The following is a 25,997-nucleotide window of genomic DNA, read 5'->3' on the forward strand; positions in this document are numbered from 1 at the left end:
TAAAAAAAAATAGGATTACAGCCTCGAGTCTTCTAAGGTATAACCTTACAAGCTTGGCACACCTGTATTTGGGTAGTTTCTCCCATTCTTCTCTGCAGATCCTCTCAACCTCTGTCAGGTTGGATGGGGAAGGTCGCTGCACAGCTATTTTCAGGTCTCAATCGGGTTCAAGTCCGGGCTCTGGCTGGGCCACTTAAGGACATACTGAGACTTGTCCCGGTGCCACTCCTGCTTTGTCTTGGCTGTGTGCTTAGGGTCGTTGTCCTGTTGGAGGTGAACCATCACCCCAGTCTGAGGTCCTGAGTGCTCTGGAGCAGGTTTTCATCAAGGATCTCTCTGTACTTTGCTCCGTTCATCTTTCGCTCGATCCTGACTAGTCTCCCAATCCCTGTCACTGAAAAACATCCCTCAGCATGATGCTGCCACCACCATGCTACAACGTAGGGATGGTGCCAGGTTTCCTCCAGACATGACGTTTGGCATTCAGGCCAAAGAGTTCAATCTTGGTTTCATCAGACTAGAGAATCTTGTTTCTCACAGTCTGAGTCCTTTAGGTGCCTTTTGGCAAACTCCAAGTGGGCTGTCATGTGCCTTTTACTGAGGAGTGGCTTCCGTCTGGCCACTCTACAATAAAGGCCTGATTGGTGGAGTGCTGCAGAGATAGTTGTCCTTCTGGAAGATTCTCCCATCTCCACAGAGGAACTCTGGAGCTCTGTCAAAGTCACCATCGGGTTCTTGGTCACCTCCCTGACCAAGGCCCTTCTCTCCCGATTGCTCAGTTTGGCCGGGCAGCCAGCTCTAGGAAGAGTCTTGGTGGTTCCAAACTTCTTCCATTTAACAATGATGGAGGCCACTGTATTCTTGGGGATCTTCAATGCTGCAGCAATGTTTTGGTACCCTTCCCCAGATGTGTGCCTCAACACAATCCTGTCTCAGAGCTCGACAGGAAATTCCTTTCAACTCATGGCTTTGTTTTTGCTCTGACATGCACTGTCAACTGTGGGACCTTTCATAGACAGGTTTGTGTGACTTTCCAAATCATGTCCAATCAATTGAATTTACCACAGGTAGACTCCAATCAAGTTGTAGAAACATCTCAAGGATGATCAATGGAAACAGGATGCACCTGAGCTCAATTTGAAGTATCATAGCGAAGGGTCAGAATACGTATGTAAATCAGGTACTTCTTTGCAAAAATAAATAAATAATGTTTTCACTTTGTCATAATGGGGTATTGTGTGTAGATTGATGAGGAACAAATAATAATTGAATACATGTTAGAACAAGCTGTAACGTAACAAAATGTGGAAAAAGGGAAGGGGTCTGAATATTTTCTGAATGCAATGTATCCTCTTTTCACTTCACATCCCAGAGATGACTCACTGCACACTGCATGGCAACTTCAGTCTGTCTGTGTGGTCCACTTCCAACCTCTTCCAGCCTGCGTTATGTTATGGCCGTGTCTCTCTCTACTCTTACCTCACATTTCAGTTCAGACTGTGGTGTTTCCATATGGCCATCCTTCCCTTCGCCTCCTAGTCTCCAGCACTGTCATCCTGGAAGCTGCAGAGATGAATCAGGGCGTGCGTTTTTTGTGTTCGTTTGTGTGCGTTCGAGCGTGTGCATGTACATGTTCCAGTGTGTGCATGTACACGCCTATGTGTGTGAATCAGGGTGGGGAACCTTTGCATCACAAGGAGAAAAAAAAAACATTCTTCCATCCCTGTTGATTTCTCCATGATGAAACAGCTGGCTTCATGTCACCCCTGTCCTCAAACTGACGTCAGTCCACTGATTCATCCCAGAGCCCCTATCAGTGTCGAGGCAGAACTGGCATGTCCACATTCATCTGCACTCTTCCTTTTGCTATGATGGAATGAAATACAGAGCAGAATATTTGGATGAAAGTTGGGCCTTGTTTGCATACCCACCCACGTAAGCAGTCTTGAGCCATTGAAGGCTCCCTTATAAAACTTCAACATTAGTCCAGGGTATCTGCCTTGTTCCAAGTAAGTCTTGAGTCTCAATTGAAGTCCCAAACCCCTTATGGCACTAACAATTAGTTACCAGTTAACGGGTCAATCTTGAGTAGTTATTTGTGAAGGTATGCACCGAGGCAGTAGATATGACCACACAAAATGTCAGACTGCTCTCTTTCTCTCCCCCCCCCCCCCCCCCCACACCACCCTCTCTCTTTCTTTCTCTCCCTCTCCATCCCTCCATTCGGTGAGTAACCCTGCCCTGCCAGTCCGTCTGTCCTGGAGCTGTAATCTGCTAATCCACAATCGATATCTGCCTAATCTCTTTTCCACAGATAAAAGCGGCCTTTCTGATAATTATGTTTTCTTCCACACGCCATAGCCATTCTCTCTCTCTCACTGCTTTGTTTCTATCTGTGGGATGCTAGTATTGATTCAGTCTGCCCACTAGCCTGCATGCATGCTGCCCACATTCATGACCATGTAATCTGCTGTAAACCAAAATACATGGTTGAATGAGGACACAAATTGCTATTAGAAATCAATGTGCAAAATGTAGCATAATTGAGCTGGGACCTATTTTTTAAGTGATGCACTGAAAATCATTCATTTGGTCTGAAAACGTCAATGTAAAAGTTTAATAAGGGGAAAACACCCTCGTGGGTTTGGTGTGTCTGTGTAAATTTTCCCTCAGAAACTGTTGTACTGCTTGTTTGTGCCATTTAAAATGCTTTGCATAACACGTGTTTTTATAAGAAATGTTGCAGTTCATTTCTCATCCTGAAGTCAAGGATCATTTTGCTAATTGAGTTGGCTGAAAACTGTTGTGGACTCATAGGTTAAGCCACAGTCTGTGTGTGCAGCTGAAGTTTCTCGCAGGCCAAAGGGAAGAACCTTTACCATCCTGCTGCTGTCCATTGGGCTCCACTGTCATGCTATAGTCCTCTGTAGTGGGTAGAGTCTTGCCCTTGTAACGCCACGATAGTGGGTTTGATTCCTTGGACCACCTGCACATATAATATATACACGCATGCCTGTAAGTCGCTTTGGATAAAATAGTCTGCTAAATGGCATATATTTAAGCAATAAGGCCCGAGGGGTGTGGTATATGGGTGCGACATTTATTTGACATTGGTAACCAGTTTCTAATATATACTATAAACTGGGTTGTTCAAGCCCTGAATTCTGTGACCAATATACCACGGCTAAGGCTGTTCTTAGGCACGACGTAACGCAGATTATAGCATGTAACGGTGTCAGTTTGTAGCTGGTAGTATATATAGAGAGTGATTTTTCCCTCAAGCACTCTTTACCCCAACACCACGTGATGTCTCTCCGCTCTGAACGGCCACATACTCTGCACATCTGATGTGGGTGGAAAGTGTTCTCTGTGTTGTCTTTTCATAGTGAGGAGAGCTTAATTGTTCAGGTAGAATGTTCTACGTTGGGAAACATTGCTTCCTATGTCGAGGCAAAGCACCCAGAGTGATTATTTACAAGGATCTTAAGTCACGTTTGTATTTGAATGTTTTTCAGTGCTGGTCTGTCATGGTTACACAGAAAAAAAAGTTTGTCTGCTTGCATTTAACAAGCACAATACATTTGCAATTTGATTTGTTATGATGTATCATCATAACAATATGGAGGGTATACTGTATTCTACTGTATTTTAGTCGATGCCAGTATTCCAGAATTGATCATCCTAATATTTCTATATTTCTTAATTCCATTCTTTTGGTTTTAGATTTGTGTGTATTGTTGTGAATTGTTAGATACTGCTGCACTGTTGGAGCCAGGAACACAAGCATGTCACTACGCTCGCAATAACATCTGCTAAATATGTTTATATGACCAATACAATTTTAATTAATTTGATTTGATTTAAATTATACAGGATGTTGATATACTGTCGCTACGGACAATGTCATTTACTTCCAAGAGAAAGTGAATGCTTGAAACATACCTTTTCAGACTTTACCAATGAACCCAGAAGAAAAACCTATCATTGTCTTATAGGTTTATAAAGGTATGGAGTAATGTTCAAGGTTACTGATTGGTTCAGAAGTAAAATCAGACCACATTGATGAAGGAGAGTTTGAACCAGGCGTTAGGTCCTTTGGCAGCCAGTAGGGGGAATCGACTCCACACGCTACTGCCTGCCTGCCTGCCGTCCCCCTCTCCCCGCTCCTTTCTCTGGCTGTGGAAATACTGCAGCCCCCTGGTCTATGTCTGGATCTCTTTCTTGCTCGGAGCCGACTCAAGTCCCTCCTACCGGCTGTGGAAGGAGGAGGCAGTCAGCTCACAGTGCAGGACGAGCCCCCTTTACCGCCCTGTTACAGTGTGGAAGAGAGAGAGAGAGAGCGAGAGAGAGAGAGAAAGAGAGCGAGAGAGAGAGAGGCAGGCTGCTGGGAGGAGTGACTGAGAGCGAAGCAGGCAAGAAGAAACAAGGAACACATTTTAGAAGAGCAGGAAAAGGGAGGATCGCAGACAGGAGACTCTCTGGATTGTCTCTGTTGGGCACCTGGGACACTGTCATTGTGCTTCTCATTATATTTTTTTCTCTCTTCTTCTCTGAACCAGTGGACCGGTGGAGATTCGTTTTCTTCTTGGTGCCATATCAATTAGAAGCTGGGATTGTTTCTGTGTAATCTGCTCTTCTCTGGCTGAACTGTTACACACTGAGATTGCTTCTTTGGTTTGTTCCTGCCTGATACTGACTCTTCCCAAAGTGTATCTGTTAGCACACCGCTGAGGATATATCCTGTGTCCGACAATACAACACAGAGCAGCTGGGATATCAGACTACAGAGGAGAGAGAGAGAAAGAGAGAGAGAGAGAGAGAGAGAGAGAGAGAGAGAGAGAGAGAGAGAGAGAGCTGTGAGAGAAGCCGATTGAGCGACAGAGAGTGTGAGAGAGATTGAAGCCGAAGAGCGAGGTAAGCTATAGCAAGACAGCTTAAATAGAAAAGTGATCTATCTATCCTCCCCCTTTTCCTTGTCTTTCCTTTTCTCCTCTCCCACACTGTCCTGTGCCAGCAATTTGTGTGCAGGACTGCCTAAAGCCACTGCCACCTGCTCCTCCTCATCTTTCTCCTCTTCCTCCTCTACCTCTCTTCTCACGCGTTACTATCCGAAACCAGCCAGTGAGGGACAGACAGGACACGCAGCAGCTTCCGTTTGTAACACTCCAGGAGATTTAACTAAAAGGCGTCGTCAGGCAGGAGCTAACCCCACAGTGGCAACCCCTCTCCGAACCACTCTCCGTCAGACGAACCCTGCCTGCTCTCCGGAGGACCAGCAGTGATACAAGACACCAGTGTGGACGGGAAAAATAAGGGACCTACAGTCAGAGAGCCAAGCCCCAGTACTACTAACGCTCGTCCTCCGCCTCCGCGCAACCATTCCCTGCCCCGGCGCTAAGGATTCCAGCTACATGGGCAAGCGATTGGAACAGCAACCAATGTACCCTCAGTACACATACTACTACCCCCACTACCTCCAGACCAAGGTAGGACACCCATCCCTTCAGTACCTTTAACCTCCCTCCCTCCCTCTTCAGTAAACTTTCACCTCCCTCCCTCCCCCATCCTCCTCCTCCCCCTCCCTCTTCAGTACCTTTAACCTCCCTCCCTCCCTCTTCAGTAAACTTTAAGCTCCCTCCCTCCCTCCCCCATCCTCCCCCCTCCCTCTTCAGTAAACTTTAACCTCCCTCCCTCCCACACCCCTACCCCAAACCCCCTTCACTCCTCCATCCTCCTCCTCCCCCCTCCCTCGCGCCTCCTGTCAAGCCGCTGAGTGGGGATGTGGTGTGATGGATGACTGGCCTTGGCCGTGATGGTTTCAGATGGCAAGTGGCTTGCTGGGGTTTGCATGTCTCTGTCACTTGGTGAGGCATCACAATGCTAGTTTGTCCAGCCTCGGTACGGCTAGTGGAGCTGTCCGGAAGGTTGATTAATTGAGGCTAACTGGATTGGAGTTTTATAGTGAGAACCACAATGGAAAAAAAGCCTACAGGCTTTATTGTGTTTTTAATGTATGTAATGTTGTCTACGGCTGGAGGAGCCTACCACTTTCAATTATCTAACATGCTGACCAGACCGCTCGTGTGCCATTGCGCGTATGTTGATTTTGTTCAACCACCGGACGCGATCAGTACACGCAGGTTGAAATATCAAAACGAACTCTGAACCAACTATATTAATTTGGAGACATGTCGAAAAGCATTAAACATTTATAGAAATTTAGCTAGCTAGCTTGGTGTTGCTAGCTAATTTGTCCTGGGCTATAAACATTTGGTTGTTATTTTACCTGAAATGCAGAAGCTCCTCTACTCTGACAATTAGTCCACAGATAAAAGTATAAACCGAATTTGTTTCTCGTCAACTCTCCTCCTTCAGGCTCTTCTTCTTCTTTGGACTTTATATGGCGGTTGGCAAACAACTTTAAGGTGCATTACCACAACCAACTGGACTGGAGTGTGGACCTTAGTTCATCTTTCAATTACCCACGTGGGTACAGTTGAAGTCAGAAGTTTACATACACTTAGGTTGGAGTCATTAAAACTCGTTTTTTCAACCACTCCACAAATTTCTTGTTAACAAACTATAGTTTTGGCAAGTCGGTTAGGACATCTACTTTGTGCATGACACAAGTAATTTTTCCAACAATTGTTTACAGACAGATTATTTCAGTTATAATTCGCTGTATAAAAATTCCAGTGGGTCAGAAATGTACATACACTAAGTTGACTGTGCCTTTAAACAGCTTGGAAAATTCCAGAAAATAATGTCATGGCTTTAGAAGCTTCTGATAGGCTAATTGACATAATTTGAGTCGATTGCAGGTGTTCCTGTGGATGTATTTCAAGGCCTACCTTCAAACTCAGTGCCTCTTTGCTTGACATCATGGGAAAATCAAAAGAAATCAGCCAAGACCTAAGAAAAAAATTTGTAGATCTCAACACAAGTCTGGTTCATCCTTGGGAGCAATATCCAAATGCCTGAAGGTACCACGTTCATCTGTACAAACAATAGTATGCAAGTATAAACACCATGGGACCACGCAGCCATACAGCTAAAGAAGGAGACGTGTTCGGTCTCCTAGAGATGAATGTACTTTGGTGCAAAAAGTGCAAATCAATCCCAGAACAACAGCAAAGGACCTTGTGAAGATGCTGGAGGAAACAGGTACAAAAGTATCTATATCCACAGTAAAACGAGTCCTATATCGACACAACCTGAAAGACCGCTCAGCAAGGAAGAAGCCAATGCTCCAAAACCGCCATAAAAAAAGCCAGACTACGGTTTGCAACTGCACATGGGGACAAAGATCATACTTTTTGGAGAAATGTCCTCTGGTCTGATGAAACAAAAACAGAACTGTTTGGCCATAATGACCATCGTTATGTTTGGAGGAAAAAGGGGGCAGCATCATGTTGTTGAGGTGCTTTGCTGCAGGAGGGAATGGTGCACTCCACAAAATAGATGGCATAATGAGGGAGGAAAATGATGTGGATATATTGAAGCAACATCTCAAGTCATCATTCAGAAAGTTAAATCTTGGTCGCAAATGGGTCTTCCAAATGGACAATGACCCCAAGCGTACTTCAAAAGTTGCTTAAGGGCAACAAAGTCAAGGTATTGGAGTGGCCATCACGAAGCCCTGACCCCAATCCTATAGAACATTTGTGGGCAGAACTGAAAAAGTTTGTGCGAGCACGTAGGAGGCCTACAAACCTGACTCAGTTACACCACCTCTGTCAGGAGGAATGTGCCAAAATTCACAACAATTTGTTGTGGGAAGCTCGTGGAAGGCTACATGGAAAGTTGGACCCAAGTTAAACAATTTAAAGGCAATGCTACCAAATACTAATTGAGTGTATGTAAACTTCTGACCCACTGGGAATGTGATGAAAGAAATAAAATCTGAAATAAATAATTATCTCTAGTATTATTCTGACATTTCACATTCTTAAAATAAAGTTGTGATCCTAACTGACCTAAGACAGTTTACTAGGATTAAATGTCATGAATTGTGAAAAACTGAGTTTAAATGTATTTGGCTAAGGTGTATGTATACTTCCGACTTCAACTGTATATGCTCCTAAAAACCAATGAGGAGATGGGAGAGGCAGGACTTGCACTGTGTCAAGCGTCACAAATAGAACCAAGTTGTATTTTAGCGCCTAACTACGCAGACGCTCGTTGACGCACACGCGAGCAGTGTGTGTGCAATGATTAAATAACATGTATGTGGTACATTTATTTTTGCATCATTCACGCACGCGTTGCGAGCAGTGTGGTCAGCATGTAATACATTCAATCAATCAACCAAGGAGATTACTACCCACCCATATCTCCTACCATTAGTGACACAATAAAAGCCGTATCTCCTATCCTGGCTCAGCAATGCCTTTATCATGATAACCGACATGTTGGCCAGCCGTAGGCTGACAGTAAACAGGCATCCGCCATGGCTGCCCACATTTGCTCTAGCCATTGTACGCATCACTAACTCTGGCGTGGAAACCTGGACTCTGGTTGGTGGCTGATGGGGGGGACAGTCGAGAAGACTAGAGGTCCTCCGTCATCAATAAGATAAACTAATGCAGATAAAGTATTGTGTCATCTTCCCTCCCTATTGTAAAGAGCTGCTGAGGTAGCTAACTAGAGAATCCTAGAGAAGAATATTGGCGGCCCCACCTGGTAGCCCACTGGTTTCTCTTCTGATTTATAGTTTAATACATTTGTGCTGCTGCCATATGGTTTCCTTCTCACCCTGCCCCCTCCCCTCTCTATCCCTCTTTCTCCCACCTCTCCCTCCCTCTTTTTCTCTGTCTCATATCTCAGAGGAGCTCATCTCAGGTCTCTCATTCAGGGGTATGCCCTGTTAAGTTCATGTTTTAAGTATCCCTATATTTCTGTCACTACGGTGTTGTCACTCTGTTATTAGTACGCCTGGTGGTAGTCTCACTGTTGATGGATCTGGTATGAGTGCAATGGCAACCATGTTTTGTGAAAATACGGTTTAGTAAACGTTGTTAAACTGGAGCCTAGTCGTTGTGTCATTTTAAGTTAACATGCCCCTCATCCCTCCTTTCCTTCCTACGTCCCTCCCTCCCTCCCCACTCCACTGCAACAGGCATATCTTCCCCCCCTCTTCATCGTCACATCTTACTCAAGGTCAGCGCAGACAGGATCTTGCCTCCGTCAGCGATTGATGTATCCTTGAGTGCGATATCCATGTCATCCAAACTCGTCCACCCAACAGCAGCGAGCAAGCCAAATAGCAGTGCATTTGCCATGTTTAAAGTGGTCAAGAAAGGGTTTTCTTTTCCTGGCTAGTTACTCTAGCTAGTGCCCATTAGTGGTATGTATACCGTATGTACACTACCGTTCAAAAGTCTGGGGTCACTTAGAAATGTCTGTGAGACTGGTGTTTTGCGGGTACTATTTAATGAAGCTGCCAGTTGAGGACTTTCTCAAACTAGACACTCTAATGTAATTGTCCTCTTGCTCAGTTGTGCACCGGGGCCTCCTACTCCTCTTTCTATTCTTGTTAGGGCTAGTTTGCGCTGTTCTGTGGAGTAGTACACAGCATTGTAGAAGATCTTCAGTTTCTTGGCAATTTCTCGCATGGAATAGCCTTCATTTCTCAGAACAAGAATAGACTGACGAGTTTCAGAAGAAAGTGCTTTGTTTCTGGCCATTTTGAGCCTGTAATCGAACCCACAAATGCTGATGCTCCAGACACTCAACTAGTCTAAAGAAGGCCAGTTGTATTGCTTCTTTAATCAGGTCAACAGTTTTCAGCTGTGCTAACATAATTGCAAAAGGGTTTTCTAATGATCAATTAGCCTTTTAAAATGATAAACTTGGATTAGCTAACACAACGTACCATTGGAACACAGGAGTGATGGTTGCTGATAATGGGCCTCTGTACGCCTATGAAGATATTCCATTAAAAATCTGCCATTTCCAGCTACAATAGTCATTGACAACATTAACAATGTCTACACTGTATTTCTGATACATTTGATGTTATTTTAATGGACAAAAAATGTGCTTTTCTTTCAAAAACAAATATATTTCTAAGTGACTCCACACTTTTGAACGGTAGTGTATGTATGGGACTGTGACCAGGGCCAGTGATGTGAGAGCAGAGGGCTCTCTCTGTCTCTTTGACAGAGAGTGCAGGGAGGTAGAGCTGCTATCCCATTAATTATCATTGATTGGTAGAGTAGAGGAGAGGGCCTTGGCAGTTAGGTGGGCAGGTTGGGCCCCAGCATCAGATGGCAGCCGCTTGCCTCACAGGCAGGACGCCTGAATTAAGCTTCCGTCTGTAGTCATCCAGGTCCGTCTGTTAATCTTAATTTCAGCATGTTCTTGATATGGCCTCATTCTCCCAAACGGGCATAGATAACTGCAAGTGATGATGAGGGGGGTAGGGATTCTAGAAAACGTAACTCATACCAAATTGTCCTTTCCGACTCCATTTTATGACGCATATCGGCAATACTTCTCCATCCGCCGAGGAATATATAGAATCTACAGAACATCTGGGTTCTATTAGGATGAAAAGTATATTATGAGTTTAACACTGTCTTACGTCTTCTTTGTACGACAGAATTTCATAGTCGAAAAGGCGTTTTCAATTTCCATTTGAAATGTCTCATATCGCCGCATATAATTCACTGGACCCGCCACTGTTCGATGAGCACATTCCAGTTGACGGCGAGGATTAACATGTAAAACTCAGAAATTAGATGAAACAATAACATTTGGCCCTCTATTGATTAGTGCAGTGGAGCGTAGCATGTGCTTCTCTTGAACAAGATTATTGATTCCTGAAAGAGCATTTTTGTGGCATGTTTTATAAGGGACGAAGGTGAAGGGAGCCTGCAGGACAGTGCTTTGATAAGGGAATCGTTTAAAGGCTTGTTTCTATTCCCATCCTGCTCTATGAACGAACGGAGCCAATGCTGAATCTCTCTCAGATACTGTACGATACTTTATTGAACATAGTGACTAGGATTTCACAGAATTTTCTGTATTTGAGTATTTGTTTGATTTGAATCATAAGTGAATGATAAATGTTTTACAAATGAGGAAATGACAGTAAATGTATGTCCTCTGAACAATTAAGCCTCACAGATCAATTATGTCATTTAATGATAGTTATTATGGGAAATGTGTGCATTTCATCCAAAAGCTATGTCTGTTGGCAACATTCTGCATGCCTTGGCATGTCTCATGATTATCCTTATCAACTTGAAGTGACAGCTATTTTTGTTTGCGACTACAACATTTCCAAAGTACACGTTGGTAGAAGATCAAGATAACGTCACAGTGGATATATTTGAATGTGTTTTTTTTGCCCATGGGAAATCCCTTTTCAATCCATCTCCTTTCGATGAATTGTCTCGCTAATACAGAGAAAGTCATCATCTTCAGTATAGGCTACAGTAGTCACCTGAGTCCACTGTATTACTATGACACGACTGAATGGCCTAGTCCTTACACCCCTCCTATCAAGAGATCAGACAGACAGGCAGAGACACACACACACACGGTCTGTGTTACAGTCACGCTAGTAGAGCATACAGAGAGAACCTGAGAAGCTGAGGAGCAGACACAGAGATAGACGCAGGCTAATATGGGCTCCCGAGTGGCGCAGCGCTCTAAAATGAAATGAAATTTCATTAGTTACATGTGCCGAATACGACAACCTTACAGTGAAATGCTTACTTACGAGCCCCCAACCAACAATGCAGTTTCCAAAAATATGGACAAGAATAAGAGATAAAAGTAACAAGTAATTAAAGAGCAGCAGTAAAACAACAATAGCGAGACTATATACAGGGGGGTACCGGTACAGAGTCGATGTGTGGGGGCACCGGTTAGTTGAAGTAGTATGTACATGTAGGTAGAGTTATTGAAGTGACTATGCATAGATGACAACAACAGAGAGTGGCAGTGGTGTAATTAGGGGGAGAGGGGTGGGGGGCCAATGCAAATAGTCTGGGTAGCCATTTGATTAGATGTTCAGGAGTCTTATGGCTTGGGGGTAGAAGCTGTTTAGAAGCCTCTTGAACCTAGACTTGGCGCTCCGGTACTGCTTGCCGTGCGGTAGCAGAGAGAATAGTCTATGACTAGGGTGGCTGGAGTCTTTAACAGTTTTTAGGGCCTTCTTCTGACACTGCCTGGTAGGAAGCTTGGCCCCAGTGATGTATTGGGCCCTTCGCACTAACCTCTGTAGTGCCATGCGGTCGGAGGCCGAGCAGTTGCCATACCAGGCAGTGATGCAACCAGTCAGGATGCTCGATGGTGCAGCTGTAGAACCTTTTGAGGATCTGAGGACCCATGCCACATCTTTTCAGTCTCCTGAGGGTGAATAGGTTTTGTCGTGCCCTCTTCACGACTGTCTTGGTGTGCTTGGACCATGTTAGTTTGTTGGTGATGTGGTCCCTGGTTTAAGGCACTGCATCTCAGTCCTAGAGGCGTCACTACAGACCCTGGTTCGAATGCAGGCTGTATCACAACCGGCCATGATTGGGAGTCCCATTGGGCGGCTCACAATTGGCCCAGCGTCGTCCGGGTTTGGCCAAGGAAGGCCATCAATGTAAATAAGAATTTGTTCTTAAAACGGACTTTTTACTTAAATAAAGGTTAAATAAAAAAGTAAATATCCAGGGCCTTAAGTAAACACCAATCAATGGAGCCCATTGAGTGGCTCTATGCCTGTGTCTGCCTGGACCTTGGGCTCCATTTATACTCTCTCTGATTCCTTATAGTGGGAGGGTAGGGGTGGGAGATGGTGGCCAGAGGGAGGGATGGAGGGAGGGCCGGGCGGGTTAAAAGCAAGGAAAAGGGTTTGGTTACATTACACGGGGGAAGCCATTGTGCTGCAGAAATAACAACAGGCCCATCTAAATCCTGCTGCTTTCAAGCCTGTCTAAGAGCCGCTGGCTGGCCAGTTCTATATCCCCATTCTGGGTGTAGCCTTTCAGTGTAGCCTCATCAAAGGCAGAGGAAATCATGAGCTCTACGTTTTTTTGTTCAGTTGAGTTTTAATGGTGGAGATGCTGTGAAACTAGGCTAGGAACGTACACTATACAGTGCATTCTGAAAGTTTTCAGACCCCTTCACTTTTTCCACATTTTGTTACGTTACAGCCTTATTCTTAAATTGATTACATTTTTGCACATTTATTACAAAATAATACAAAACTGAAATATCACATTTACATAAATATTCAGACCCTTTACTCAGTACTTTGTTGAAGCACCTTTGGCAGCGATTACAGCCTCAAGTCTTCTTGGGTATGAAGCTAAAAGCTTGAAACACCTGTATTTTGGGAGTTTCTCCCATTCTTCTCTGCAGATCCTCTCAAGCTTTGTCAGGTTGGATGGGGAGCGTTGCTGCACAGCTATTTTAATGGTCTCTCCAGAGATGTCCGGGCTCTGCCTGGGCCACTCAAGGACATTCAGAGACTTGTCCCGAAGCAACTCCTGCATTGTCTTGGCTGGTGCTTAGGGTCATTGTCCTGCTGAGTGGTGAATCTTCACCCCAGTCTGATGTCCTGAGTGCTCTGGAGCAGGTTTTCATCAAGGATCTCTCTGTACTTTGCTCTGTTCATCTTTCCCTCAATCCTGACTAGTCTCACAGTCCCTGCCACTGAAAATTATGCTGCCACCACCATGCTTCACCGTAGGGATGGTGCCAGGTTTCCTCCAGACGTGATGCTTGGCATTCAGGCCAAAGACTTCAGTCTTGGTTTCATCAGACCAGAGAATCTTGTTTCTGAGAGTGTTTAGGTGCCTTTTGGCAATCTCCAAGCAGGGTGTCATGTGCCTTTTACTGAGGAGTGGCTTCCTTCTGGCCACTACGATAAAGGCCTGATTGGGGGAGTGCTGCAGAGATGGTTGTCCTTCTGGAAGGTTCTCCCATCTCCACAGAGGAACTCTGGAGCTCTTTCAGAGTGACCATTGTGTTCTTGGTCACCTCCCTGACCGAGGCCCTTCTCCCCCGATTGCTCAGTTTGGCCGGGAGGCCAGCTCTAGGAAGAGTCCTGGTGGTTCCAAACTTCTTCCATTTAACAATGATGGAGGCCACAGTATTCTTGGGGACCTTCAATGCTGCAGACATTTTTTGGTACCCTTCCCCAGATGTGTGCCTCAACACAATCCTGTCTCGGAGCTCTGACATGCACTGTCAACTGTGGGACCTTATATAGGCAGATGTGTGCCTTTCCAAATCATGTCTAATCAGTTGAATTTACCACAATCAAGTTGTAGAAACATGTCAAGGATGATCAATAGAAACAGTGTGCCCCTGAGCTCAATTTTCAGAAAGGGTCTGAATACTTATGTAAATAAGGTATTTCTGTTTTAAATGTTAATAAATTAGCACAATAAAAAAAAATATTTGTAATCAATTTTAGAATAAGGCTGTACATTTCTGTCCTGCTACAGCTGCCCCTGTGAAATGTAAGTGCTGTTATTGTGAAGTGGAAACGTCTAGGATCAATAACGTCTCAGCCGCAAAGTGGTAGGCCACACAAGCTCACAGAATGGGACCCCCAAGTGCTGAAGCACGTAGTGCATAAAAATCGTCTGTCCTCGGTTGCAACACTCACTACCGAGTTCCAAATTGCCTCTGGAAGCAACGTCAGCACAATAACTGTTCGTCGGGAGCTTCATGAAATGGGGTTCTATGGCCAAGCAGCTGCACACAAGCCTAAGATCACCATGTGCAATGCCAAGCGTTGGCTGGAGTGGTGTAAAGCTCACAACCATTGGTCTCTGGAGCAGTGGAATTGCGTTCTCTGGAGTGATGAATGACGCTTCACCATCTGGCAGTCTGACGGACGAATCTGGGTTTGGCGGATGCCAGGAGAAACGCTACCTGCCCGGATGCATAGTACCAACTAAAGTTTGGTGGAGGAGGAATAATACTGCAGCATACAATGACATTCTAGAAGATTCTGTGCTTCCAATTTTCTGGCAACAGTAGGGAAAGCCCTTTCCTGTGTCAGCATGACAATGCCCCTGTGCACAAAGCGAGGTCCATACAGAAATGGTTTGTCGAGATCTGTGTGGAAGAACTTGACTGGTTCTAAGCCCTAACCTCAACCCAATCGAACACCTGAATTGGAACGCCGACTGTGAGCCAGGCCTAACCGCCCAACATCAGTCCCCGACCTCACTAATGCTCTTGTGGCTGAATGGAAGTCCCTGCAGCAATGTTCCAACATCTAGTGGAGGATATTATATTTACTGTTCTCAGGCTATATGCCTATTATTCACATGACACAACATATTCATATAACACAGCATCATAGAACACAATTAGTCATTTCTAGACACAATTCTTAATATGTGCTTCAAGAATGACTGAACGAAATCACTTGCCGAGGCAGTGCTGTTGAAATCCTTGCATTAAGCTCATTTAGTCACTATACAATAAAGGTTGGCAGCAGCCTCTCAACTAGCTCCCTCTCTTCCTTGTTTTCCCTCCCCTAGCTCACCACCACAATCCAGGGGCTTTTGATCATTAATCAACCCACGCCCACACCTCTGTTTTTTTTATCTGCCTGCGCCTGTAATCTCGCCATACAATCCCTCTACATGTCGCTGTCACTCAGTGGAGTGGATATTTTCATTTATCTACTCGTGTGCTGTACATAACACAGCACTTGGGCACTGTGGCCTCCTTCTCATTCATCAACTGACAGCTTGGCCCCTATCTACACGCATACATTAGTCTACACTGTACCTGCCGTACCCGCCGCCCCCGCCTCCTCATAAGCACTGAGTGAGCTACAGAGTCCTGCCCCTCATGCACTCACGTCCGTATCTCATTACGACTGCTTTGTGTGAGTGTGTTCAGCCTTTTGACGTTCAATTTTAATTCTATCGGAGAGAAGAAAAAAACTGGGAAAATTAGATTGCGTCTTCCTTTTTCTCTTTTCCGGTTTTCTCTAGTTCATCGCGCAGAGCCATAACTATCAGATGGGACTCAGGGACTTGACTTGGGTTTACTGTCAAGTGTATTTAGCTGTAAATGTAACTGTAGCACAATGAATGTATGCATAGTGTATCCTGCACACCCTGCATGGCTTATGACCACAGATGCTCTGTGGCTGTGAGCTTGTGAGTGAATGGTTATGAGTGAGTGCTGCTGGCAATGATGTCAGTGTGACCTCAGGGAGCCCTGGTCACCGTGTTCTCCGTCCCCGGCCATCTGGAGCCACAGGCAGCTCTGCTCTGCTCTACAGAGGGAAGCTCGGCTGCTGCTTCTGCACGGGTGCCAGGGGCCGGAGTATAGCAGAGTCCTGCAGCACTACAGTGAAGTGGAGTGGGCTCAGGGATGCCCAATGGAGCCCTACTATGGATTCCTTTGTTTCCTGGTCTTTCTTTTCTGCAAGTGCACGCTCTATTTTTTTGTCTTTGTCTTCGATGCTGTCCCTCCCTCCCTCTCTCTTTTTTTGCCTTTTGATTTTACCCTCTCTCCATAATTTTCTCTCTTTCATTTCCCCTCTTTTTCTGTATAATTCCTTCTGTTCTGGAGCCCTCGCTGACTCCTGTGTAGGATGGCAGGAGTGGCGGTAGATGCACCTCCTGTAAACTCACCTTTTTACATTCACTTACGGAAATTAACATCAGAGAAGTAGGACATGAATAGAATTAGCTGCAGGGCAGGCAAACCAAGAGCCTTGTATTCTGAACCGCATAACTGCAATTCTGAGGGTTCAAGATAGCATCTCGCTTCACCCTATTCTGGAAGGACAGGACAGAGCGGGCAGAATGCATATTGAGAAAGCCTGCTGTGAATGCCGCTCTCTGTTACCGGGCACAGGTCCCTCTGAGCGAGGTTAGGCAGCAGCTATGGGGTTGAGGGTCTTAGCTACCGCTGGAAGAGACTGACAGGATGTTAGTGAAGGGGTGTGTTGTTCTACTGTAACCGTAGCCCCGGCTGTCTGTCTGCTGTGTCTGGCCTGCCTCTGCTCTGGCATCCGGCTTCAGGACGGAAAGAACGGTCTCACGGCGTGGCGCGGTGCTCACTCACTCGGAGCTAGCCGGGGTAATTGCTCCTGCATTTTTAAAGAAGGGCTGGCGTTTGAAGAATCCAATGGTTCCCCTGCTTTTTACTTACTGGAGAAAGGCTGTTAGTTTGCATGTGGCTGTCCGGGAGTCTGTGAGAGTGAGAGGCTTGTCTCTGTGTTCATACGCAATGAGAGATAATCACCTCTCAAGGACATGGCATGGCTGTCCCAGCACTCCGTATGGTTTCAGCTTATTATAGGGTTATATTCTAGTCTGTGGTCTGAGCCACACCAGCCATCTATGTTATGATGAACAGAGGAAGCCTAATGACATCAACACAGAGAGCAGAGCAGAGCTCCCCTCTCAAAATGTGCCTCTGTTTTAAGAGAAGACGAGATAATAACAGAAACAGAGTTAAGAGTTTCTGGAAATTGTTAAAAATTTGAGTCTCACTTAAAGTTACTACAAAGTTCAAGTGGAGAGTCTTTCTGGATTGACATTCTGGGAAACGTACCAAGGTTTGCATGTTGGAGTAAGTCGGTAAGAGTCTGGGAAAAGTACCAGCCGAGAGTTTCTACTAACAGTCTCATTTTTCATTATGTGATTTCATCCTCCTAATAATGACATCATAGTTTGACAGTACAAATCCTTTGGTGGTGCACATCTCACTCTGTGGAATTTTCATTTTATTTCCATTCTAGCCACACAAACCAATGACCTAGTGTCTCTAATCAGATCTGCAGACATGAAAATGGAGGGAGATTCGAGCCACAGACATGCAAATGGTGGTGTAGCCTTACCAGAGAGGCCCAGCCTTTCAAACATGTATAAACCATAACATTTACCCTACAGAGCGGCATTAGCAATGGCAATCTCAATGAAAATACCATGTCATAACTAGCTTGAAAAATGGCTGTGGAAAAAGCCATTTCTGCCATGAAGGAGGGTAAGCAAATAGTCATGAGGGCTTGAATAGCTGCCAGGAGTGTTGGATGGCTCTAACTAAACCACAACGAGTTCCTATACAAACAGAGATACGGGCACCAATTTGGTGTGGTAGATGAACCTTTTCAAGCTTTTGCGCGAACTGGGATTACCAAATGCAAACAGTCCATTCTCAGGGCTCTATTCAGGTTAAATGACTCAAGCCGCCCTTGTATTTTTTGTCTGAGTGATTATTTTGGCAGACCTTCAGAATGCCCTAACCCCTCCCCAATGTCATGGCTTGGGAGTATTAGCCAGCTTGTGGAAAAACACAGAGTGGGACAGGTAGGCGGCATGAATTAGATTGCAAGGACACCAGTGTAGAAAGAGAGAGAGCCAAGTAGTCATGCAGCAGTAGGATGAATGGAAAGTAAGCGAACGCCGTTGGCATTATAGAGCTGAATAGGATTAAAGATGATTATTCTTCGCCAGTAATTAGTAGCACATAAACAGCCGTCGGCAACAGAATTAAAAAGTGGCATTATGATGTGTGTCCTCCATACAAGATGTCTCTTCTTGCGCTTTTCAACAGTTAATCCCTCTGCTTCGCAGGCAGCCACATATTCTCGGGGTAAAGGTTACATTTTGTAACAGATGACTGCATGTGACTGACTTGCATGGTTCATGCTTTGATGTACAACACCAGTTTCTCCTGCACAATCTGCACTGGTGCGTACAGTATCTCCCGTCTCTTTGCCTCGCATAAATTATTAAGGTCACCCACATGTTCTGGAGAGAAGAGGATAGAGAAGTCGCATACCGTGAATCAACGGCTTAATGCCTCGTGTCTGTGAGAGAGAGACAAACCTTATTCAGCATGAAAGGTTGACACGACAGCACCAGTGTCACGTGTGCTCCCTCTCCGGCCTCTAGGTCACCAGGCTGCTCATTATGGTGCACACCATCGTTACGCGCACCTGCGCGTCATCAGACGCACCTGGACTCCATCACGTCCTTGATTACCTGCCCTATATATGTCACTCCCTTTGATTCCTTCCCCAGGTGTCATTGTTTCTGTTTCTTGTCTGTGAGTTGTTCGTGTTTCTTGTTTTGTTCATTTGTTTATTAAATTATGCACTCCCTGAACTTGCTTCCTGACTCCCAGCGCACACGTTATAACCAGTTAGAGTTGGGAATAAAATGTAGCCTACAAAATGCAAATGTTCATTTTTGAATACTTGCTGTGGAAGTGTGGATGAAGTCTAATTGTTTTTCATATATTTTGAGTCCTTGGGCTTTTTAGAAGACATGGGTAAGAATTCCCTGTCGCTTTCCCCTCTCTCATTAGCTTTTTTGAGGACTGGTATCCATTATTTATCGCCTAGCCCCAAAACAGCAGCTGCATGCTTGTGTAACTGACGTATGTTCTGCTTTTGCAAGCATATTGGGAAGAATGATTCTGTATAGAGATTTACATCAGGCTTACGAGGACACACTGCAACAGACATCTCCAGAATGTGTTTTTTGACTGATCAAAAAAAGTTCCCATCTCAGATAACTTGAACTTTGGGCCGCACCGGCCAATTAACCACAATGGCATCTTGCCTAGTATCTGCGGATGCTCCGGCGTAACTACTGTAACCGTCAAAGCCGTTAGAATTCAGCCGATGAAGCAATAAAGTCTCGCTCGTATAGATAGAGCTGCAGTCTGCTCCATTCAGTGCAAATCCTGTGCCCTCAGCATTTTGGGCCTGCAATGAATCACCAAGCTGACATGGCCTCCCCTCGAACGTTAAATAAACACTCCAATAATGTGACACAATGTTCCCCTAGCCACACAGCTACAGTTCTATACGTTAACACTGTTACTGTAGGCTCTCTGAAATGTTTAGGAACTCTGTACCCAAGTTATGTTACTTGTTCTTCTCCGTTCGAGATGATCTGTTTGGGTATGGATTGCAGTTGTACAGCCAGCAGTAGCTGCAGCGGGAGGCCCTCTATTCTGCCTTGTAGGGGCATGGACTCCCTCCACTTCCAGTACCAGGGCCTGTCTGCAACATAAGCGCTGCACATCTGTTTATCCCGTCCATATGTGTAGCGGAGGCCCACGACGGTATATTGGGCAATTACCTCTGTGATTGGTGGAAGAGGAAAGTCCTTTAAATGCTCTCTGTCGGGGGGGGTTATCTATTGGATCACTGGTGATGTCGTGCCATTACCGTAGCGACGGCCGGGGGCCTCGTTTTCAGCGACAGGGCTGAGGCAGCCCCTGACATGTGAGTGCGGGTCAGCCAAGGTCACCACACCTCAGTGGCGATGCTGCGCCTTCAGAAATGCATACGTATGAACGTATTGCGATTTAGATGAAGATAATGAATGGAGGACATGCACACATGAATAGTTTGCAGAGAAAACGTGCTTTTATGTATGTACAAATAGAAAGGCACAGACACACTTTCAGATATGAATGAAGTCTGTGACACACTTATAACATGCAAATCCATGCTCATACTGAACATAAACATGGTTTGCATTCCAAATGGGACCCTATAGTGCACTACTTATGACCAGGGCTCTGGTCATAAGAAGTGCACTATATAAGGAACGGGGTACCATTTGGGATGCACCCATATGGTGCATACATACTGTACATAGCATGTTAATACACAGAAACATATGCACTCTCAACCTTTGAAGAAATTAGGCCTGGCTGAACTTGCATTGAAGAGGAGGGGTGAAACAGTGCTGTGTGAGGTAGATGGTGGGAGCATAGTCCATTGAGTTCACTGAGCAGAGTGACACACACACACACACACACACACACACAAACACACACAGACAGAGACATGCACGCACGCACGCACACACACACACACACACACACACACACACACACATATATACATACAGACAGAGACATGCATGCACACACAACGCACGCACAACGCACGCACAAGCACAAGGACAGACACACACACACACACACCACACACACACACACACACACACAAACAGATACACACACACAAACATATACACACACACACACGACGCATGCACAAGGACAGGCACGCACAAACACACATACACACACAAACAGATACACAAACACACACACACACAAACATATACACACACACACGACACATGCACAAGGACAGGCACACACACACACACACACACACACACACACACACACACACACACACACACACACACACACACACACACACACACACACACACACACACACACACACACACACACACAAACAGATACACAAACTTCCAGAGGGTCAGGCCGGTGGAGAGGGCCCTGGTAAATGGTCTGTGGAGCGCGAGCTGGAATCTGCACTGGGGAAACCTTATAGCCTGTCCCTGTGCCAAACGCATGAGGTCACCCTGACTGGCCTACCCGGCCTGTCTTGCATTCTACTCACGTCCTCTGCACATTCCTGCATCTCTCCCTTACATCTAACACCCACAGCACCATACAGCAGCACTGTGCATAGATCTGCTCTGCTCTTACCTCCAAACAACCCTTTGAACTAGCCCCCCTCAAAACCCAAACAACACTTATAGCTCCTACACTGGCCTCTATTCAACCCCAAACAGACACACACCAAAGCCCATAGCTGCACACGCACACAAACACACACACACACAACTTTGTTCCCACCCCCACATGGCACAAAACTCACCTCTCTCCCACGCATCTCATATTCTTCCCATATTACGTTTAAATGGACACGGATAATTGCCTTGCCGTGATTTTGTTTTTGTTGGAGCGCAGCAGTGGTGTTTTGTACAAGAGTGAGTTTAGCATTCATTGTGGCTGGCTTGATAAATATATATATGACAGCAATTAGAAAGACGATGTGATGTTTCTGTGTTTAAGAATTTCGGACAGAGAAAGTCATGCGTATTTGAGAGGGCTATTTGGAGCTTAAGTGCTCAGTAGGTGTGACTCTACAATGTACGAGTGTACGCACTGTTTAACACAGGCTATTTCCCGTTTTTCATTATAAAGAATACATGACGAATGGGTGAACATCAAACTGGTTGCATATGTTGGCCTTTGTTTCCCACTTGTAAGCAATCAATGAATTTGTAGTCTGAACTGCTGTTTTGGATGTTTTGAGGGCTACCCTGAATAACCTTATCCGGAGTAGAACTTTTTTGGAAGTCACTCGATGTTGAGCAGTGTTTGAATGAGACTGTGGTTGCGGCTGTAGGCCTATCCTATACCGTGCACAGTATGTACCCACATGCAACTCACACATGCTCCCAAATATGCCAACGCTGACATTACGTCAAGTCTAATGCCCAGCCTGTCTACCCTCCTTAAACATATCAATGTGCCCACAAAATGAAAATCAAATTAAACACTAGCTGGTATACTTCAGGATGGCTTTCTTCCTGCCCTTGCCCTTGTTTTCATTCAATAACTTGAGAGAGGGCATGATTGCTATGCAGTGGACTGTGTTGCTTCCACTCATAACGAATTGACCCTGTCGGATATTTTAGAGGGCTATTTACTCCTGTCATTTTTGCTTAAGCCTGTCTGTCAAAACTTTGGAAATTGTTTCTTTTTTGAGAGCTGGCAAAAACAAACAACCTGAGGCCAACAGACGAATACCTGTCTTGACTTTGACTGCCCCATTGACACAAAGAACGAGCATGACGTTACTCACTTGAATTGCTAAGATCATCCACCTAAACAACTGGCTTTAAAGAAGTCTATTTGTTTTTGAAGGATATTTTATGAGACCCAGATAACAGCTGTTTTACTTGTTAGAGAGACATTTTCTTCCTGTACATTTGCAAAAATACATATATATATTTTTAAATTTTATTTCACCTTTATTTAACAAGGTAGGCTAGTTGAGAAGAAGTTTACAACTGCGACCTGGCCAAGATAAAGCAAAGCAGTGCGACGCAAACAACAACACAGAGTTACACATGGAGTAAACAAGCGTACAGTCAATAACACAGTACAAAAAAAGAAAGTCTATATACAGTGTGTGCAAATGGAGTGAGGTGGTTAGGCAATAAATATGCCATAGTAGCGAAGTAATTACAATTTAGCAGATTAACACTGGAGTGATAAATGAGCAGATGATGATGTGCAAATAGAGATACTGGTGTGCAAAAGAGCAGAAATGTAAATAAAAACAATATGGGGATGAGGTAGGTAGATTAGGTGGGCTATTTACAGATGGACTATGTACGGCTGCAGCGATCGTTTAGCTATATGTCGCTCCATTGTCAAAACTCAACAGTTATGCTGACCACTTGCGCATCAATAGCACAAGATAAAATGCCACATGCTGCATTGTAATGAATCTAGTTGTGCAGTTATTTAAAAGGCACACTTTAATTGTCTTCAGCAGCATCTGTTTCCTACCTCTCCTTAGCATTAGGCATTTGTTTTATAGTATTCGAGATGGGAACTAATGGAGAAAGTCAAAGCTTGTAGCGCTGCTTCAGCTGTAACACGTGTAGATTGGGGAGTGACCCCGGTGTTGTGTCGATGAGGTGCAGGAGGAATCCAATCTCCTTGCTGGGATATTGTGTGTGTTTTAGCAGCGCTCTTTGATAGCTATTGGCCCCCAAAGCGCCTTTCATTCCCCTAATAAAAGCTGATTTGTTTTCGCCCACAGTGACCCCGGTTAGAAAGCTTGGGCTCGCTGACAGTCATGGCAAAACAAATGTTGAATTGAATCAGACATCTTTGTCCCCTACCATTAGATTTGATCGAGGGGAAAGAGAAAATGCATGATTTCTACTCTAAACAATCTCTAAACAATTTGACTTGTAGGAAATCATACCAGGGCCTTCAGAAAGTATTCTGACCCCTTGACTTATTCAATTTTTTTTTGTGTTACAGCCTGAATTCGAAATTGATTAAATCTTTTTTTTTTGCACCCATCTACACACAATACCCCATGATGACAAAGTGAAAACATGTTTTTAGAAATGTTTGCAAATGTATTGAAAATTAAATACAGAAATATCTAATTTACATAATTATTCACACCCCTGAGTCAATACTTGTAGAAGCACCTTTGGCAGCGATTACAGCTGTGAGTCTTTCTGGGTAAGTCTCTAAAGCCTTGTTGTAACGCGGGTCGTATAAAGGGGACCAAGGTGCAGCGTGTATAGTGGTCATATTTACTTTTAATGAATACGCTTTAACAAAACAACAAAACGACAAAACGACCGACAACAGTTCCATCAGGTGACATACACTAAACAGAAAACAACTACCCACCAAAACCCAAGAAGAAAAACCCCTACTTAAATATGATCTCTAATCAGAGGCAGCGAGGATCAGCTGCCTCCAATTAGAGATCAACCCAAACAATCCCAACATAGAAATAGAAAAACTAGAACTTAAACATAGAAATAGAAAACATAGAACAACCCAAAACACCCCCTGTCACGCCCTGACCTACTCTACTATAGAAAATGACATCTTACTAAGATCAGAACGTGACACTTGTTCACACTGCAGGCCTTAATGCTCAAATCAGTTTTTTTTTTCAAATCCATTTTGGACTACTGACTGTCTAACAGCAGGTTACAAATGACCAAATCAGATTTGTATCTGTTCAGACAGCAGTCATTTGCTGACAAGGCTAGGCTAGTTGTCATAGTAACGACAGGTGTGTGTGCAGTGGTGTAGGCTTATTGGTGGTGGTGATCCTGCTTCCTATCACTCAGAAGTTATGTAAATCTAAATTGTATTGGTCACATACACATATTTAGCAGATGTTATTGCGTTTGTTGCTAAATGCTTGTGTTCCTAGCTCCAACAGTACAGTGGTATCTAAAAATTCACAACAATACACGCAAATAAAAGCATGGAATTAAAATATTAGGAATGAATATGGAATTAAAATATTAGGACGAGCAATGTCGGAGTGGCATTGACTAGAATACAGTATAATACAATAAAACAGTATGTAAACATTATTAAAGTGACCAGTGTTCCATTATTAAAGTGACCAGTGATTCCATGGCAGAAGCCTCTAAGGTGCATGGTTGAGTTAACGTTGGGTAGCCGGCTAGTGACAGTGACTAAGTACAGGGCAGGGTACTGGGTGGAGGCCGGCTAGTGATGGCTATTTAACAGGCCTTGAGATAGAAGCTGTTTTTTAGTCTCTCTGTCCCAGCTTTGATGCACCTGTATTGACCTCGCCTTCTGGATGATAGCGGGGTGAACAGGCCGTGGTTCGGATGGTTGATTTCCTTCGTGATATTTTTGGCCTTCCTGTGACATTGGGTACTGTAGCTGTCCTGGAGGGCAGGCAGTGTGCCCCCGGTGATGTGTTGGGCAGTCCGCACCAGTATTCCCTGCGGTTGCGTGCGGTGCAGTTGCCGTGCCAGGCGGAGATACAGCCTGACAGGGTGCTCTCAATGGTGCATCTAGTGGAAAGTAGACTGAACCAGGTTTTCCTCTAGGATTTTGCCTGTGCTTAGCGCCATTCCGTTTCTTTTTTATCCTTAAAAACTCCCCAGTCCTGTAACTGTTTTAAAGTCACCATTAGCCTCATGGTTAAATCCCTGAGCGGTTTTCTTCCTCTCCGGCAACTCGGTTAGGAAGGACGCCTGTATCTTCGTAGTGACTGGGTCTATTGATACACCATCCAAAGTGTAATTAATAACTTCACCATGCTGAAAGGGATATTCAATGTCTGTTTTCTTTTTTTACCCATCTACCAATAGGTTCCCTTCTTTGTGAGGGAACTTGTGGCTCAGTTGGTAGAGCATGGTGTTTGCAATGCCAGGGTTCAATTCCCACGGGGGGCCAGTACAACAACAACAACAAAAAATGCATGAAATGTATTCATTCACTACTGTAAGTCGCTCTGGATAAGAGTGTCTGCTAAAATGTAAAAAATAAAAATATAGAAAATACATTGGAAAACCTCCCTCATCTTTGTGGTTGAATCTTTTTGAAATTCACTGCTCGACTGAGGGACCTTACAGATAATGTGTGGGGATCAGAGATGAGGTAATCGTTCAAAAATCATGTTAAACACAA

General features: G+C 44.7%; 2 protein-coding genes across 3 annotated transcripts in view; one reads left to right on the plus strand and one right to left on the minus strand.

Annotated features, from left to right (window-relative positions):
- LOC145864432 (uncharacterized) overlaps positions 1–25,997 on the minus strand; it is a 50,567-nt gene that overhangs the window by 20,916 nt on the left and 3,654 nt on the right. The gene's annotated exons all lie outside the window — the stretch shown is intronic.
- The window catches only part of LOC106588200 (RNA-binding motif, single-stranded-interacting protein 3), a 249,000-nt gene continuing 227,316 nt past the window's right edge, over positions 4,314–25,997 (plus strand). The window contains exons 1-2 of one of the 2 annotated variants that reach the window (XM_082970317.1): positions 4,314–4,914; positions 5,119–5,486. In XM_082970317.1, coding sequence (XP_082826443.1) covers positions 5,412–5,486 — 75 coding nt within the window. In that variant the 5' untranslated portion in view covers positions 4,314–4,914; positions 5,119–5,411. Of the gene's footprint in view, positions 5,487–25,997 lie in introns of both variants that reach the window. The other variant, XM_014176955.3, reaches the window with a different exon arrangement.

This window comes from Salmo salar, chromosome 27 (assembly GCF_965601325.2).
Source record: "Salmo salar chromosome 27, fSalSal1, whole genome shotgun sequence".
NCBI classification, from domain to species: domain Eukaryota; kingdom Metazoa; phylum Chordata; class Actinopteri; order Salmoniformes; family Salmonidae; genus Salmo; species Salmo salar.